Source organism: Ptychodera flava, chromosome 1, assembly GCF_041260155.1.
Source record: "Ptychodera flava strain L36383 chromosome 1, AS_Pfla_20210202, whole genome shotgun sequence".
Taxonomy (NCBI): Eukaryota; Metazoa; Hemichordata; class Enteropneusta; family Ptychoderidae; genus Ptychodera; species Ptychodera flava.
Window position 1 is genome coordinate 32389888 of NC_091928.1, and position 18264 is coordinate 32408151.

General features: G+C 39.0%; 1 protein-coding gene across 2 annotated transcripts in view; it reads right to left on the bottom strand.

Annotated features, from left to right (window-relative positions):
• Positions 1-61: 61 nt before the first annotated feature.
• The window catches only part of LOC139135386 (galanin receptor 2b-like), a 31231-nt gene continuing 13028 nt past the window's right edge, over positions 62-18264 (bottom strand). Inside the window, exons 1-2 of one of the 2 annotated variants that reach the window (XM_070702754.1) lie at positions 8895-8984; positions 62-2458 (exon numbers count right to left, since the gene is read on the bottom strand). In XM_070702754.1, coding sequence (XP_070558855.1) covers positions 1286-2269 — 984 coding nt within the window. In that variant the 5' untranslated portion in view covers positions 2270-2458; positions 8895-8984 and the 3' untranslated portion in view covers positions 62-1285. Of the gene's footprint in view, positions 2459-8894; positions 8985-18264 lie in introns of those variants that run through there. The other variant, XM_070702763.1, reaches the window with a different exon arrangement.

The following is an 18264-nucleotide window of genomic DNA, read 5'->3' on the forward strand; positions in this document are numbered from 1 at the left end:
CAAGCAAGCCGGCATGACATTCTTGTCAGTAGAAAAAATCAAAATAACGACTGGATTCTTTCATGTGCACTTTTAGTTTATTACAGAAATACATGTACAATTTTCTTATTCAATAACATATTGCTGGATTGAAATCAATACATAGTCTACAATTATGTATGTATGTATGTATGTATGTATGTATGTATGTATGTATGTATGTATGTATGTATGTATGTATGTATGTATGTATGTATGTATGTATGTATGTATGTATGTATGTATGTATGTATGTATGTATGTATGTATGTATGTATGTATGTATGTATGTATGTGTGTGTGTGTGTGTGTATGTATGTATGTATGTATGTATGTATGTATGTATGTATGTATGTATGTGTGTGTGTGTGTATGTGTGTGAATGAATGCAGTAGGGTGTTTTTTCACTCACAAAATAGAGATTTTGTATGATATTTAGGTGGGTTGAAGTAATGACAACATTATCATCGAAATGACGAAAATCACTCTAGGAGCGGGTAATTCTCAAGATTGATATACCCTTATGATATAGGATATACTATTTGTGTCTTCGCTGTTTCTTCAAGACGATGATTTATAACAATAATGTTTTAAGACATGAGAATTGTAAATATCAAAGTTAACGGCAAAGTCGATAATCAATATTTGGTATAGAACATCAAATTCTTTAAAATATGTTCATGTGGAAAGCAATTTATGGATTGTTTTTTGTGCCAAAAAGCTATGTATTTATTTTAGACTAGAAGCTGCTTGTGACGTTCACCAAAGTAAATGAACAGATTACATATTTAAAAATGAAAATCTCAGTTCATTGTGCGTGTCGTGAATTTATATTTGAATTTTCAGGGAGAATAGTGATCGAAAATTGTGTTCAGAATTTGTCTCTACCGATTCCTTCCTTGAGAGGTAATTGTCAGTAAACTGTCCAAATCGACTTGCGTGCGAGATTCACGGATTAACCGAGAAGTGGGTTTCCAAACCTGGAAACTTTCATTCTTTGCGACTTTCGAACAACATGTGGTTTTATAATAAAATAGTTGTTGAATACTAACAAATTTATTTTTTTTTTCTGTAGCTGCCTGTGGCGTAACGATCAAATGTAAACACTTTTCATCGTGCCATAACTTGGTCGATAGTATATTCTGGCGGAGTAATGCATCACGCATTTGCTAAACGCCTTTCTATACTCCTTGGAAATTAACCAAATTTGACCGATCATCGGTTCAGTTCACAGACGTCTCAATGAATATGTATGCCCTAAAGCGACTCATGTTTGCGTTTCTAGACTCTGTTCAGGACTGACCCTGTTTTTGCCGCCAAAACTGAATGTCTGTCTGAGGGCCTTTCTGAAGTGGTTCCACATGAGGGCGTATATGATGGGGTTGAAGCACACGTTGCAGAATACAGATATGACGGTGAACTTGTAGAATGGCCCGTTCCAGTCCAGGGGGCCACCAAAGACCCAGTTCTGGAAATATGCGACAGAAGGCACAGTCCAGCAAAGGAAGTACGTCACCACGACCACACAGAGCATTTTGGTGACGTTTTTCGACGCCTTCGACAGAGTTCCGCTCTGGCTGTTGCTTGAAGATATGGAGTTCGCCTGCTGCTCCTTCACACGCTGTCTTAGCGCCAGGAATATCTTCAAGTAGCAGTAGACGAACACGGTCATCGGGAGGGCGTACTCGACTACGAACACCATCACGCCGACGAAGCGCTCCAAGTGGGGGTCGGGCCAGGAGTTGGTGCAGACTCCGTTATCGATGTAGTGCACGTACGGCCAGAACCATTCGATGACGAGACCGGAGAACCAAATGATCGTCATGACGACCATCACGCCCTTTTTGCGAATCCTGTTGTGGTGTATCACCGGGTGGACGATGGCGAAGTACCGCTCCACCGATATCGCCGTCAGGTTCAGCGACGACGAATCGAAGAGAGACCACAGCGGGTAGAGGGAAAGCCAGAGTTTGCAGAAAAGCATTCCGCGCAGGTCGTCCGTCAGGGGGTCCATTTTCGGCCCCAGGTAGCTGAGAACGAACACCGTGGAACCGACGAGATCGATCATCGATTGGTTCAGGATGAACATATTGGTCACCGTCCTCAGCGACTTGACTCGGGCGAAGACCAAGCACACCAGAGAATTGCCCAGGATACCAAGCCCGCCAACGACTCCGATAGCGACGTCGAACACCGTGCTGTGGATATCACTGCCATCTTGCGGGTCAGAGCCCGTGATGTTGTTCGCCATGCTCGGTCAAAGTCTAAACACACCTAGGAAATAGGTCCGTTGAAATCAAGCGTAAAACCGATCTGTCGTGACATGCAAATTGTCCGTGAGAGCAGAGACGCTCGCCGAATCCTTTCAGACGTTATAACGGGTCTTCTAGCTTTCTTTATATATATTTTCCCAAAATCTGTTAGCGGCCTTCAGTGGGCTCTGCGAAAGAAATTAAAAAAGACACATGAAAGTAATCCCTCATGGATCAAAATTAAAGTATCACGCTGATAACATTGACACAGGAGGATTGCTCTTGGTTTGGAATTATCTTGAAATGAAATGAGAAAGAAAAAGATTACTAATTCCCTTGGATGTTTAAGGCCTTCACATAATGATAAGATTAATCACTTTCCCGGAATTCCCAGGGACACATACAGATGAAGGCACGGGTTGTCACTACTGCTTTATCAGCGAACTTCGGTGTTTTCGTTCAAAGGTTAATGCAACAGAAACTGTATTTGGGCCGACTACAGGTCATGACAATTAAAAGCTAGAAACTAAATATTGCAGATCTGGAACCACAAAGGAGGAAATTAATCACCGCTATAAAGACTCCGTGCCCTCATTTTGGAATATCATCAAAACGCATGTCATATCATTGTCAGACGAGGTTTTCATTTTGCTTTTGTAGATTTTTTGATTCATTAAAAAGTCAAGAATTTATGCTATGTGATTCGAATCGTTATCTTTTTTATGAATTGAAAAAAAATAAACCAAATCGCTTGAAGATAAATTCTATGTCTTATTCGTATATACATGTTATATTAATTTCATATTCTTTTGTCTTCCTGTATGTTGTAAATGGTGATCAACTCTCCCTAATGCCCGTAGAAAGAGAAAAAAGTGTCTAGACGAAGATAATATAGTATGTTAACAAAAAAACTCATTTTCGATTTCAATAAAGTAAATGTTACAACAAAAAATACTGCTTACTGTTTCATTTTCACATGAAGCAAACGAAGCGTGGATCGGTTATCGGCAATATTTTGATATCGGTACTTTTAAATGAATGCATTGGTTGATGAAGGACATACACTCTAATCAACTGACAAATACTTGAATGGGTGGGTGGGTGACCGTACCAAGTCAGCGTGATACTTTAGCTTTTCGGTCAAATTTGAGAAGTTTAGCTACAATAGCTCGGTATTTTTGATCGTAAGTACGTTAATATACAAATACAGAATCTGTATAAATATGTTTGATGTAAAAGTGAAAGGGTCCTCGACACACGTTTGCCTTAAATTGTCAAAAACGCCCCCTACATTTGAAATGTCTTGACAAAGAACTGAATAAAACTCTCTCTCTCTCTCTCTCTCTCTCTCTCTCTCTCTCTCTCTCTCTCTCTCTCTCTCTGTATATCAGTAAAGATACATGCAACAGCGGAAAGCCAAAATCCACCTCGCTTGTCGTACCAGTCAAAGTGTATTTCTTGCTGTCGATGTGTGTCATCGCCCACATAGAGTCAATCAATTTATCGAGTCCGTCATTTTTCAATTTACGCAGGAACATCGGTCACGGGTGGACCGACAGCTAAGGTGTTAAATCGTTAATCCCCACTAACTAGCGTGGCCTTTAGAGCATGGCCGACCGTACAACTGTAACGGCTTGTAATTTCCACAACAGATGTAGGAAAACGAGGTCACCTCGGTCACATCAATTACAGTCAAAGTACGGTTCTAATGCTGCCCCTAGATTTAGATATGTTGAAGTTCCCAGCTCACAAATACTTCCATGACATTAGCGACTAAACAACTGGCAAACCTGTTTGGTCAGCCGAGAGAGAGAGAGAGAGAGAGAGAGAGAGAGAGAGAGAGAGAGAGAGAGAGAGAGAGAGAGAGAGAGAGAGAGAGACGGGTGGTGGATGGATGGATGGATGGATGGATTGGTTGGGTAACTACAGCAGGTAATTAGGTATATGCGTTCAATACACGTCAGGTGTACGCCAAGTGTTGTCAGTAGAGCTTTCAAAAAGAAAGACATCATTAGTTCTGAGTTTTCACACAGGCATCAATACCACTTTACAGTAATCAGCGATCAACAAATTCCAAGGACACATAAAATAAAATTAAAAGAAGCGAAAACCTTTGCTTTTACTGATGATTGACGCGAATTAAACGTCAGTTATTACACTTAATTGATAGTGGCATCAACTAATCACTTTATTTGCTCCAACGTTGATGAGTTCAGGAGGTGCATTGCTTTTGGAAACGGTTGAATACTTGAACACAATTAACTGACATGCTCTGAGGGAGAAACGGATAGAAGGCGTCAATAGATGAAGCTGGATTAACGCAGCAGCGCATTGTTAGACAGCACAAAATTTGATAGAAACTTTGAAAAAAACATTATTTGGTATTTATATTCACTATACGACAAGAAACTAAAAATAGAGCAAGCAAATTTATTTCATCTGTTTTAACGTGTTGTTTTAAGATTCAGATTATAATGTCGAAACTTTTGTAAGTGCCCTGTCAGTACCTGGACAAATTTAGTATGTTTATTTACGGTGAAATTTTACCTTTTAATTCAATAACATTTTGAACATGTAAAGCTCCGAAATACACGATTTTAAATATTTGACAATTACTGCAGAAATACGTCCACGGCTTGATAAAATTGACATCCAGTGTTAAATTATCGTTAGCGCTACCAATAATCATCTTCATATAGTTCAGGAAAGCAGAAGTATGTAGAAATGACAACGGAATAGGTACTGTCCGTTCACCAGCGGTATACATTTTGATCTTTCAAAGACTGTATGCATACAAACGCATGCTGATCGTTTGTATCGCCCCAGAAGAACAATGATAGCCGTTCTGCTGAAGGCACAAAAGTGAACATAAAGCTCAGATGTCAGAAACCATATTGTAAATATTTGATTGACTTCTTTTGCTAGACTGTCAGAAACATTTTCCTCTCAATTTTCTGAGCCTAACAGAGATTGACGCGTCCAGAAGGCATCTCTGCAACGGGATCTCCTGTTTTTGTATTACCCTTGACGTGGAGATTAACATCACATGTTCGCGAACTACCCGTTCTCGAACTCTAGTAAGCTACGTTGAAGGTATTATAGAGATATGAAAGTTCTGCGGATCTTAACGTCTCCGTTTTTTGATCTTGGCAGGAGCTCATTAAAAATAAAACAAACAAACAAACGACAACCAAGCATGGCAGAAAGGAAATGAAGTCAATGCAGGGACGAATTACTCATTAAACTGTCATCGTGGGAGGATAGGCAGCTATTTTGAATTTCACACATCGATAAACTTGGGTTAATTTCCTTCTCTAATCCTAAGTTTGCGTCTTAAATATACTGTTTCCAACTAATCATAGACCGAAAAAAGCTTACTAATTCATTTGGCAAAAGACGGACAAAAGTTCAGAGTGCTGGTTTGCGTGGGAGCGTTCCTACTTGTTTACGTCTGAGACGATTACATTGATCCATAGAGATGTGTGCTGGAGATCGAAATTTAAAAGTACATTTATTTTCTTTCTGTCTATGAATAAATGTATATATCATGATTGCTCCATTCTCTATTGTTGAGGAAGTGCAATCAACTCGTCTACCTTTCCCTTGATAGCGTTCACTGGAGGGCGCGTCTCCGCCGAGCGTTTGTTTTCCTATAACTCAACAGGTCACTGGAAATTAAGGAAATGTTTAGCGGCAGAAAACACATCGCGTTTCGGATCCAGATGGTATTTTCAATGCTATCCAATTAGTGACGGATGCAACCTGCCCTGTCATCGCTAGGAATGCTTGGACAAGACTACAAGCCAAATCTATCCCCTATCTACAAAACCATCTAACTCCACTTATCGCTGTATTCTGAACTCAGAAGGTAAATGGACTTCACTCGTCTTGTACTTGTCGATTTATTGATGTGGTGCTCAAAACAGTGTCTCTCTTCCGAAAGTTATCTTTAAGTCAACATGTGTTTAATGGAAAGGCAACATATAATTTAGTAGTTAAAATACGCGATGGTTCCATGCCATATGGCGCGGCATTTTCAATTTCCGTTGTTCTGAATATTGATATTTGCAGGCGGAAAAGAAGGAACTCCAACCCTTGATAAATGCCAACATCCAGCATTTTGACCATTCACAGTGAGCAGTACTTTTTTGTTGTTGCGTTTGGTTTCTGATCCGAAACCGAATATGAACCTGATGAAGAGAAATTGTGTGAATTTTCATGGCGTTGTATAAACCTTTTGTCAAACGGAGGATTCAGGCTAATTACAACGACCATAAAAGCTATTTTATCGAATCGTGACAATTTAACGCGCTTTTCATCCTTTTTGCGTTTGCGCGGCAAAATTCATTATCGCGAATAGGTGAACCGAATCTTGCGGTATTATCTATTTTTCAATCCTTTGAAATATAATGCAGCGTGCTCGAACGTATGGAAATCCGGTCACGACATGCGACATGCGACCTGCGACTTCAAAACTGCGACCTGCGTCCTGCGAGTTTGAAACATGCGACCTGCGACTTCGGCATTTAGACCTAGGTGTAACCTGCGACTTCACAACAGCGACCTGCGTCCTGCGTGTTTGTCAAACTGCGACCTGCGACTTCACAACTGCGACATGCGACAACAACACGTAACGTTTCATGGTGTTTTCCTCAGTATTAGATTGGAGGCGTCTTGCGTGAACTTTAATCCTTTGAGCGCCAAAGTCTATTTTTGTCCCCTTTATATAATAAACCCCTGTCAATTTTTCTCCAATTTTTGCAAAAATTTTGGGAAAAACCTGTAGCCAATGAAATGTGATGTCGATTTGGTCCAAAATTATCAAAAAATTACAGAAAATTCATACACTTGGTAAAATTTTGCACTAAAATTTTGGTGGGAGAAAAATTACAGCGCTCAAAGGGTAAAACGTGGAAACGAGATTTAACGTTCAACATCGATCAATTAATAAGCCATTCGCTTTGGTAAATCGTTCACCAAGTCTGGCAAAACTCAATTCATGTACACACCAGTTCACTCATTTTCATCTGGAGAGATAATTTTATGACGGAAATGTTGACAGTCCGTGTTAATGCATGGAAAATAATATGCTACGTGATAGGCATTATATGTTTATATTATAATTTCAAATTATTTTAGATATTCTTCGTCTGCCTTACCTCGCTTCTTTCCTTATGTTATCGACAAACCTTTTGATTTTTAGATATCTCTGGTATTTATCCTCATTTCACTGTGGTATAACTATCTAGCTGTCTGTTTAATTCATCAGTTGTCCCCCCTGTATCATAACTGCGTCAGTGTCATTGCAAACATTAGAATTTTCAGTTATTGTCGTTCATTTTCTAACATTTCCAGTTTTGTTCCAATTCTCCAGTGATTGATCATCGGATGTTGCCATCTTTTCGTCTAATTTCATTTTTACTTTTTCGTCAAAAAATCGAATTGATCCAACTTTTGTTCAGTTGGAAAAATAAAAATATTCTTGCTGGTTTACTTCGGACTACATTTGTCTACACAAATAGCATATGCAAAGTAAAGCAGTTAAAATAATACTGATATTGACAGAAGTGCAAACATATTTGCTAACCATGAATAGCCAGTGACCGACTTTCTTTATAGATAACGCGAGTTAAAACTGTAAAACAGGACATCATTAAACCCTCCTACAATCCTATTGTGTGTATATAATATTTTAGATCATGTGGGCAGAAAAGTTCCAGAAACTAACTCTGATGTAGACGTTTAAAACCCTATAGCTATTGCATTATTTCAGATCAGTTTGCCTTTCGTAAGAAGGAAAATAAATTTGTGCTCTTCGTTTGTGGAATTCTCTACCGTCACACCTTCGTGCACTTCTATCGCTGGTTGAATTCTTTCGCTGGCCGATTTTTGCGTAGGCCAGCGGTGCGAAAATTATGCTCTGGTCGCGAGAATGCGGTAAACCGGCTGTTTTAATACAGTGCAATGGTGTCCCTCGTGTTTTTCAGGCTCGTGTTCAGAGCAATGGTGCGAACAAATCAAGACTGATGTCGCAGTTTGACAAACACGCAGGACGCAGGTCGCTGTTGTGAAGTCGCAGGTTACACCTTGGTCTAAATGCCGAAGTCGCAGGTCGTATGTTTCAAACTCGCAGGACGCAGGTCGCAGTTTTGAAGTCGCAGGTCGCATGTCGCATGTCGTGACCGGATTTCCATATCTTCGAACGAGTTTGCAGGACAGATAAAAATATGGTCAATGATAATGAACTTCTCAGGTTAAGGCCAGGTTACTGTGCGGGCCTTAATGGATTATTATGTAGTGGAGAACAGTGTTTATCCGTTTAGTGGGTGTATTTGTCACCAAATATTGACGAACTAACTGAAAATTCTTATTGACATGCGTAAAGTGTACCAGATGGTCCTGTTCAATTTCTACATTTCGACATACAATGGCAGCGAGATGTTAAAAAAACGAAGGAAGCGTATAGGTCATGCTGACATACGTGTACTGAGATTGACAGATTGCGGTGGTAAAGGAAAACGACATCTGACATAGACTGAAGTAAATTATGAGAGAGAGAGAGAGAGAGAGAGAGAGAGAGAGAGAGAGAGAGAGAGAGAGAGAGAGAGAGATGTCTTTCATTACCTTGAAAGCGTTATATAGCGTAGAACTTCGTGTGTCGGGGTGCACAAACCTCTTGAAAATCCAAACGGGACAGTGTATTCACAACAGAAATGAACTGGAACCTATTCACGTGGGAATATAAACCTTGATTACTTCGCGGTGGGCGTGGTTTCGATAATTAAGATTAACTCGCGAGAATATGAACTTGTCCTTTTGATTTCCCCTGGTACCGCACTTCACTTCAATGGATTTGTTTGAGCCTAATAAAACTAAAAAGTAATGAAACTTTCGTAGAATATGTGTTGAATGCGATCTCAATTGTCAGTCTATCTTAAATAAACAGGATGCAGCACTACAAATGCCTACCTTTGTATGGGCTTCTCCTGCAATTACTTGTAATAACTGAACAAAATACTCACATATAGAAATATGCAATGATAGTCTCGATATTAAATAACAACTTTTTACTAATTAATCAAACAAGAGTACATTTACCCCACTGTACCTGAAGTTAATTTTTTTAAATTAAAACTTCATGATTATGTGTAAGATTAGCCGTTAGTTGCACTTGACGTAAATTCAACTTGGATGTTTTTTTTCGTTTTTGTTTTTTTTGCAAAAGTACAATTTTACGGTTATCGTTCGATATTAATCTGTACAGGAAAATTACCCTATCATCTCTTAAACCTAATCTTAAAGCTCCTGTAACATTTTTTCTTGTCTTATCACCATATGTCTGTGAAATACAATTTCTTGTTCTTCATGTGGACATAACACGTGTGCTGCATGTAAAGTACCCGGATGTGCGTAATGCTAAATGTTCTTGTTTACAGCTGTACTCATACGACGACTAATATTCGAGTGTTCACAACAACACATCCAAAACTGCACACTACACGTGTCGCCTGTTGTCAAGGCTAATACGCTAGGGACAAGAAGAACTTTAATTGCCTCCGAAGACAAACAACAAGACTTTGAAGAATGAGAATAGCATTCGGTGATTACGTTATTTGGACGATGTTTTTGACACCAGACTACAAAAGAATACCCTTTGTCAATACGTACGCTTTACGCAACACGAAACAGCAATTATAGGACTGTCACGTGGTTCTGCGTAGATATTCTCGATTTCGATTAAAAGAAAGCACCGTTGCCTTTATTCAAAAGCATCTCCAATTTCCTTCTTTCCTCAGCGCCCCTCACGTGACGGGCAATATTTGTGATGAGGTACAGATCGTCATGGAAACATGAATGGGGATGCCAAATGGCGTTTTTAATTCAATGAGCAGAGTGTCATGTTCTTTTGCGGAACATGTCGACCACTCAATCATCGATACTTTTGAATTCGACTCAATTTGACGGTAATGCTCACCAAAGAATGCATTGTGATGCGTCAATGTTTCCTATAGATGTCAACTCATCCACACTTAACGAGGAATTTCAATTTCTGGATCGTAAGAAGAGCTGCATGTAGCTGATCGAGTTTCTACTGACTCAATGCTATGTAAAACGCTCTTGTGCAGCGCCGCCTTGGTGTGTGTGTGTGTGTGTGTGTGTGTGTGTGTGTATATATATATATAAATATATTATATATATATATATATATATATATATATATATATATATATATATATATATATATATATATATATATATATATATATATATATATATATATATATATATCAGGGGTTTCATTAAGTTTTGAAGTAGGGGGCCAGAATGGAAAAGTAGGCGGCTTGCAGCTGCCATGACCACAAAGCGGTCGTCGTTGGGGGAGGGTCCGGGGGTGTTCCCCCTCCCGGCCGAAGGCCGGAAACCCTGAAAAATGAGCTAAAATTCACTTTTTACAGCTCGCAGTCACTTGAATTTCTAGTATTTTCAGGAAAATTGTCAGCAGTGTTCCAGGGCAATTTGTGTTCATATCATAAAAGCCATTTTCCTGTGAGATTAGGCCTAAATATGATAATTCATAATTAAAAATGATAAAATATGGTAATGTTGACGATATTTTGAACAAAGAAAGCAAGTCTTTAGAGCCTCTATGCTTTTAGGAGGTAAACTGTAGTAATTTACTATTATTAATGATATAAATTTGATATGTAGATGATATTATACTGTGTTACATCTGGACATGGCGATAGGGGATTCCCCCTCTGTTGAAATGTTGGCACCCCCAATTAATTTGTCAAGGGGACCACTCCCCCTTCCATGAAATGGTGCCAGTCACACCTTAGAGGTACAAGTAGAACACATGAACTGGAATGCCCTCGAAATTTTCTGGTAAAGGGGGAAAATCCCCCTTGTTGATGCCATCCTGGATGAAACACATTTTAAGCACAGTAAATAAGAAACTTTTCATTAATGTATAATGTTATGCTTAAAATTAAGAACCATGATGTTTGGTATGAAATCTGCAGATGAAGAACTTTTATACCACTGGGATAAAAACAATAGTTTTTATAACAATAATGATAAAAACTGACAATCATTACCATATTTCGCAATAGAATCAAAGACCCTCAAGGTTATTTGACTATATGGGTATGCAAAGTAAGAACCTTGATATAGGATATGAAAATTTGTACGTTCAGAAACTCACATTTGGATTTAACCTGACGACCGTTTTTGAAGTGAATTTAGAGGTTTGATCGTATTTTAACCACTCTGGGCGACATTCTTATTGGCTTCGATTGACCGAAAAGCAGTACATATCATACGTCCAGCTGGTTATAAGCTTATACCTTCACATCTAAGCCTACCGCAGTGCAACGCACGTCGGCTTACTAAAATTCGAACTGTAATCGGGAAAGTTTTTTCGTGACAAAAAAATCAGGTCATTGCCTTCGAAAACAGTTTAAATCCACGTAATTATCGTTCTCTTGTTTCTTGGTCCACTTCAAAACCGAGGATCGTACAGCAAAGCTTGACCTTGCGATTGCTTCCGTCTTCATTTGTTCATCGACCATTTTGAGTCGAGCTAACGACGGCCGAGAGGTGTAGTATGCCTGTTTTCATTGGCGTATATAAGGGTCACCACATGGGAATCAGCAATTCAGGTAGCCAATAGAATCGTCCGTTGCAATTCCGATTTTTATTGCGGCAGTATACGCAAGACCGTGCTCCTTCGTAGTACAAGGCGATCGTAGTAGTCGCTCGTCTTCTAAATTTTGTTTCACATAAAGGCCATGGAAAAGTTTGATTACACAGCTTGTGAACCCTGTGCGTATCATTTCAGAAGGTAAACAATATTTTAGCTATGAAAGAGTTCAAATTTCCGAAAAAGTAGCCGGCGAAATCGTGAGAGTAACCGGTCAATTTCGCCGGCTGCCGGCTCTTAATGAAACCCCTGTATATATATATATATATATATATATATATATATATATATATATATATATATATATATATATATATATATATATATATATATATATATATATATATATATATATATAATATATATATATATATATATACACGAGACATATTCAAGTCAAAATTACTTATATCTGTTGCTTAGTTTCATGTATCGTACACTATATATATATATATATATATATATATATATATATATATATATATATATATATATATTTATATATATAAATATATATATATATATATATATTCATACACTTATATATTATAATATTATAATATTTTTATATCTATATATAACAAAAATTGCTTCAAGTACTTCGTAAGTTAGTGACATGGGCGAGCCCTGTCGATTCCTGAAGGGTCTTTTAGGCGACGAGTTTAGCCACCGTAGTCACCATTCGCACCGACAGTCGACATTAATTCTGACGGATACGCGCATTAGCTCGGCTGATAGAGCATCCGAGATATTTTCGGCTTTGAGGGTTCGAGTCCAACCTGGGTCACTTTTCATTTACTCAGTTTAATGTCCATAGTGTATCTGGGGTAGCTGGAGGACATGATCAGTTCTAATAAGTTACTCGCCTTCGCTCGCTCCTTCGGACTATATCCGTTTACTGACCCGTGCCCCAACGCTCGCGCCCGTTATCAAATTCAGGGGTTTCATAAGAGCCGGCAGCCGGCGAAAATGACCGGTTACTCTCACGATTTCGCCGGCTGCTTTTTCGGAAATTTGAACTCTTTCATAGCTAAAATATTGTTTACCTTCTGAAATGATACGCACAGGGTTCACAAGCTGTGTAATCAAACTTTTCCATGGCCTTTATGTGAAACAAAATTTAGAAGACGAGCGACTACTACGATCGCCTTGTACTACGAAGGAGCACGGTCTTGCGTATACTCCCGCAATAAAAATCGGAATTGCAACGGACGATTCTATTGGCTACCTGAATTGCTGATTCCCATGTGGTGACCCTTATATACGCCAATGAAACAGGCATACTACACCTCTCGGCCGTCGTTAGCTCGACTCAAAATGGTCGATGAACAAATGAAGACGGAAGCAATCGCAAGGTCAAGCTTTGCTGTACGATCCTCGGTTTTGAAGTGGACAAGAAACAAGAGAACGATAATTACGCGGATTTAAACTGTTTTCGAAGGCAATGACCTGATTTTTTTCTCACGAAAAAAACTTTCCCGATTACAGTTCAAATTTTAGTAAGCCGACGTGCGTTGCACTGCGGTAGGCTTAGATGTGAAGGTATATAACCAGCTGGACGTATGATATGTACTGCTTTTCGGTCTATCGAAGCCAATAAGAATGTCGCCCAGAGTGGTTTAAATACGATCAAACCTCTAAATTCACTTCAAAAACGGTCGTCGGGTTAAATCCAAACGTGAGTTTTTGAACGTACAAATTTTCGTATCCTATATCAAGGTTCTTACTTTGCACACCCATTTAGTCAAATAACCTTGAGGGTCTTTGATTCTATTTGCGAAATATGGTAATGATTGTCAGTTTTTAACATTATTGTTATATAAATTATCCTTTTTACCTCCCCATTGGTATAAAAGTTCTTCATCTGCAGATTTTCATACCAAACATCATGGTTCTTAATTTTAAGCATAACATTATACATTAATGAAAAGTTTCTCATTTACTGTGCTTAAAATGTGTGTTTTCATCCAGGATGGCATCAACAAGGGGGATTTTCCCCCTTTACCAGAAAATTTCGGGGGCATTTCACCAGTTCATGTGTTCTACTTGTACCTCTAAGGTGTGACTGGCACCATTTCATTGAGGGGAGTGGTCCCCCTTGACAAATAAATTGGGGATGCCAACATTTCAACAGAGGGGGAATCCCCTATCGCCATGTCCAGATGTAACACAGTATAATATCATCTACATATCAAATTTATATCATTAATAATAGTAAATTACTACAGTTTACCTCCTAAAAGCATAGAGGCTCTAAAGACTTCAGTTTCTTTTGTTCAAATATCGTCAACATTACCATATTTTATCATTTTTAATTATGAATTATCATGTTTAGGCCTAATCTCACAGGAAAATGGCTTTTATGATATGAACACAAATTGCCCTGGAACACTGCTGACAATTTTCCTGAAAATACTAGAAATTCAAGTGACTGCGAGCTGTAAAAAGTGAATTTTAGTTCATTTTCAGGTTTCCGGCCTTCGGCCGGGAGGGGGAACACCCCCTCCCGGACCCTCCCCCAACGACGACCGCTTTGTCGTCATGGCAGCTGCAAGCCGCCTACTTTTCCATTCTGGCCCCCTACTTCAAAACTTAATGAAACCCCTGTCAAAGCTACCAAAAGCTGGCGCTTCCTTTTATTGACTACCGCGTTGGTCTTTTGATCGAGTTGCTTTGGGGAAAGGGGCTGATCTAAACCTAATGAAATATTGGATTCGTCGGTTTTATGCCGACTTTGTTTTGTTCCCGGTTGGTTGAGAACCAGGTTGATTTGTGCTGAATTTTCGTGGCACCACATCTAACATGCAAATCGCTGAGGCGAGAAGAGTCAAGGGACCTGGAGGTTTAGCATTCAAAAGTGACACCTGATATTTTGACGACAGTGAGCGCACCTGACGCTCCACAAAAGCATCGTCGATCCAGTATCCCCTATCAACCTAGTTGGGCATACTTGCTTATCTCTAGGTTTCCCGCGATTATAATGACCGGCTGTTGCGGAGGCGGCCCATGTTTAATGTGTTGATTGGATAAACTCATCGACACCCGACAGCGCGCGTTCAGTTTAATACCGGAACCTTACACTGGTGGCCGGCGGTGGGATTTCGACGGCCCCCTTTAATTTGGACCAAGCTAGGATGTGTAGGCAATTGATAATGACACCTCCTCAACTGAATGAAGTTAGTCACCGGTAGTTAGATTTCTGAGGAAATTCAATACGACGATACATCTTCGCGAGCGACCAGTCTTTAAATATCATATTCTAATAGGTTTTATATTGTGGCAGTTATTCAGCAAAACTAAATTAATGGCAGCTTTTCCTTTTGCTTGATAGATAAGCCGTTGTCGCCAATTTGACTCAAACATTAATTTCTAAAGTAATTTTACAGTAGTTTTACAGTAGTTTTACAAGGGTCTACAATGCCCTGTAGCAAAAGGGCAAATTGTCATTTCAAAGTCACTGATACCATTCGTCGGTGTCTTGCTGTATGATTCAAAGTGTTTCAAAGTTCATCCTTGAGTGTATGCAAATATCTTACACATACCACAGATTTTCATCTCTTCTCAGAAATTCATTCGAGTAGGGCTATGTAAAATACGCTTAGGAGACAGAGAACGCGCCTACAGATATTCGGACTCTCAAACTTTTACAATTCTTTTCTGATCTACCACTTGTTGGGGTTCATTTTGAAGCTCTTGGTGTAAGAAAACGTTTTATCGGCTTAATTTTTCAAAATTTGAAAATTTTAATTTTTCTTCATCGAGTTAACACAGGGATAGAGGCCATTTTGAATTTTAAATGTCGGTAAATCTTGATTTTTTTTTGTTACCGAAATTCGCTCGGTGACCCCTGATTGTTATTCCTGATTTTGAAAGTGAATGGTTGGACGTTTCATTCAGGAAAGTTTGAGCAAAAGTTAAAGTCTTTCTCTTTGGAGGCACATACTACCTTAAGTCTACCATGTTTGGCTCGGGGACTCATTTTAAAGCTCAAAGAATATATTTTGTCACCGGCTTATTTTTGTGAAATTTAAATTTTCATTTTTCCCCACATTGTTAACATAGGAATATGGCGGCCGTTCGAATTTGAAGTGTTTGTAATAATTGGACAATTACTTTCTTTAGTGCCAAATTTTGCGAAGTGACCCCTGATTCTTATTACTAATTTGGAAAGGGAATAGTTTAAAATTTACTTTAGGAAAGTTTTACGAGCGGCGTAATATCGATTTCCTAATTTTATATCCTTACTTTCGTTTTCAGCGTTTTCAGTGCGACACTGTCAATGATCGAGCAGGACATCTTTGATGAAAGAAAACAATTCTGCAGTTGTTTAGTGTGGATATCTCAGAGGCTTATTAGGTTGGACATAATTGACATCTGTACTTTGAAGGCCGGAAGGTGAATAACCACACCGTGACCCTACAATTAACCCTTTGAGTGCTATAGTTTTTCCCGCCAAAATTTTTGTGCAACGGTTTACCAATTTTTATGAATTTTCTGCAATTATTTTGATAATTTTTCACCAAATGGACAAAACTTTTTGATTTGAAACTTGAGAGGAAATTTGAAAACGAAATTCTTAGGAACTGAAAAATAAATTCTCTGCATTATTTCAATAGGTCACAGAAAGTGACATTGGCACTTAAAGGTCGATTGATGCTTCGGAGATTTCGCAAGGTCAATTTATGTTTGCTCTCTCACTCAAGTTTAACATGATACATCGCTCATTGCCGCCACAACTTGATATCGATACTCGTTAGTTTGTATTGTTATGTGGCTCTAATTGATGGAGCTTGTCCTTCATGCATACTCTACCATTTTGGCATTGAACCGCTGAGTGGATTTGAGCACTGAGCTGATTGAATTTTCAATGACGCGAAATCGAAGACAAGTTGGAGCAGTAACGAAATCAGGCTCGTTAAAAATGCTGTCACTTAAGTTTGAAAATCAACAAATATGCTTCGTTTGAAGACATTCTCGGAAATTTCCTACGTGTTAGTGTTTCACAATAATTCTGCTCAAAACGAATAATGTTATTGACATCTTTATGTACCGTTAACTTGAGAGAGAGAGAGAGAGAGAGAGAGAGAGAGAGAGAGAGAGAGGTGAGTATACCTGTAATATAGATCATGTTGTCAGCTCATGAGTAGGCGAAACCAGGACATTTCGACTCAGGTTAGCAGACAAATTCTTTACACCACATGTCCTGTCAGTGAAAGGCTAAAGTAAATAATTCGACAAATGGTACGAAAACATGACCCATATGCGACCTGTTGATGAAAGAAGCGGCATCGTAGTCGATATTGCGGCGGACAATATATACAGTATAGGTTAATGAAAGTTCATGGTATAACATAATTTCGTTTAATTGATCTACATTTTGCAGTGGAGCTGACTGCGCTGGAATTGAAAGCGGATTCAAAAACATGAACACGACGTGTTTTTCTTCAATTTTTTTTTCTCCCCAAAAAGATACAAGCCCTGTTTGCGTTGTTGAACTGCATCACCTTCAATGTTTACTCAGATAACACGTTTGTAGCTAGCAACATACGGTGAGAGACAACGCACCATGGGAGCGTGTTGTACAAGGAAAAACCGTGTCTGTTCCATCACAACCATTGTGCATGCGTGGAAAAAAGTAAACCATTTATGCGATACCCTATACATTTCCGCCGAACCCGTGTTGCGTTAGATCGCCGTTATTTGATTTATAGACGCTACGCGAAGAAGTCCGAGGCATACTGACGCTTGAGCCACGCTGCGGCTATCGCCCGTTGTAATCATAGGGCTATTGATAACGTGGCAGAACATTTTATGTCAGCCATATAATATGAATTTCATGGGTCAGGTGACCAGGGGATCCACTACTATAATCGTATTCTGTTCAATTTGACTTGTAGTTGGTTTATACAGTGAAAGGGTCATCACCCTTGGAACGAAATACCTTCATAAAATCAAGCATGCATGCATGAATTTTAAATAGTATATATGGATGATGAGATGTGCTGACACCCTGCAGTCTCGCGTCATTGTACGTTGGTATTTTGCCATTTGTAGAACAACTGTTATCTCACAGAAAAATCAGCCGCGTATTCAATTGATGCATATCAATGGTGAAATGGGAGTCATTACACAGCCTAGCAGTAATGCACGCTGAGATTTTCAATTGGCAAAAACCATCGTTATCTCATGAGCAGAGAGTGTTACTCTCAGAGATTTTGCATCAGCTTTCATCACCTGTATGTGTAAGTGAGTTCCAACATACTCTGGTAATGATGAAAAAATATAACCGAC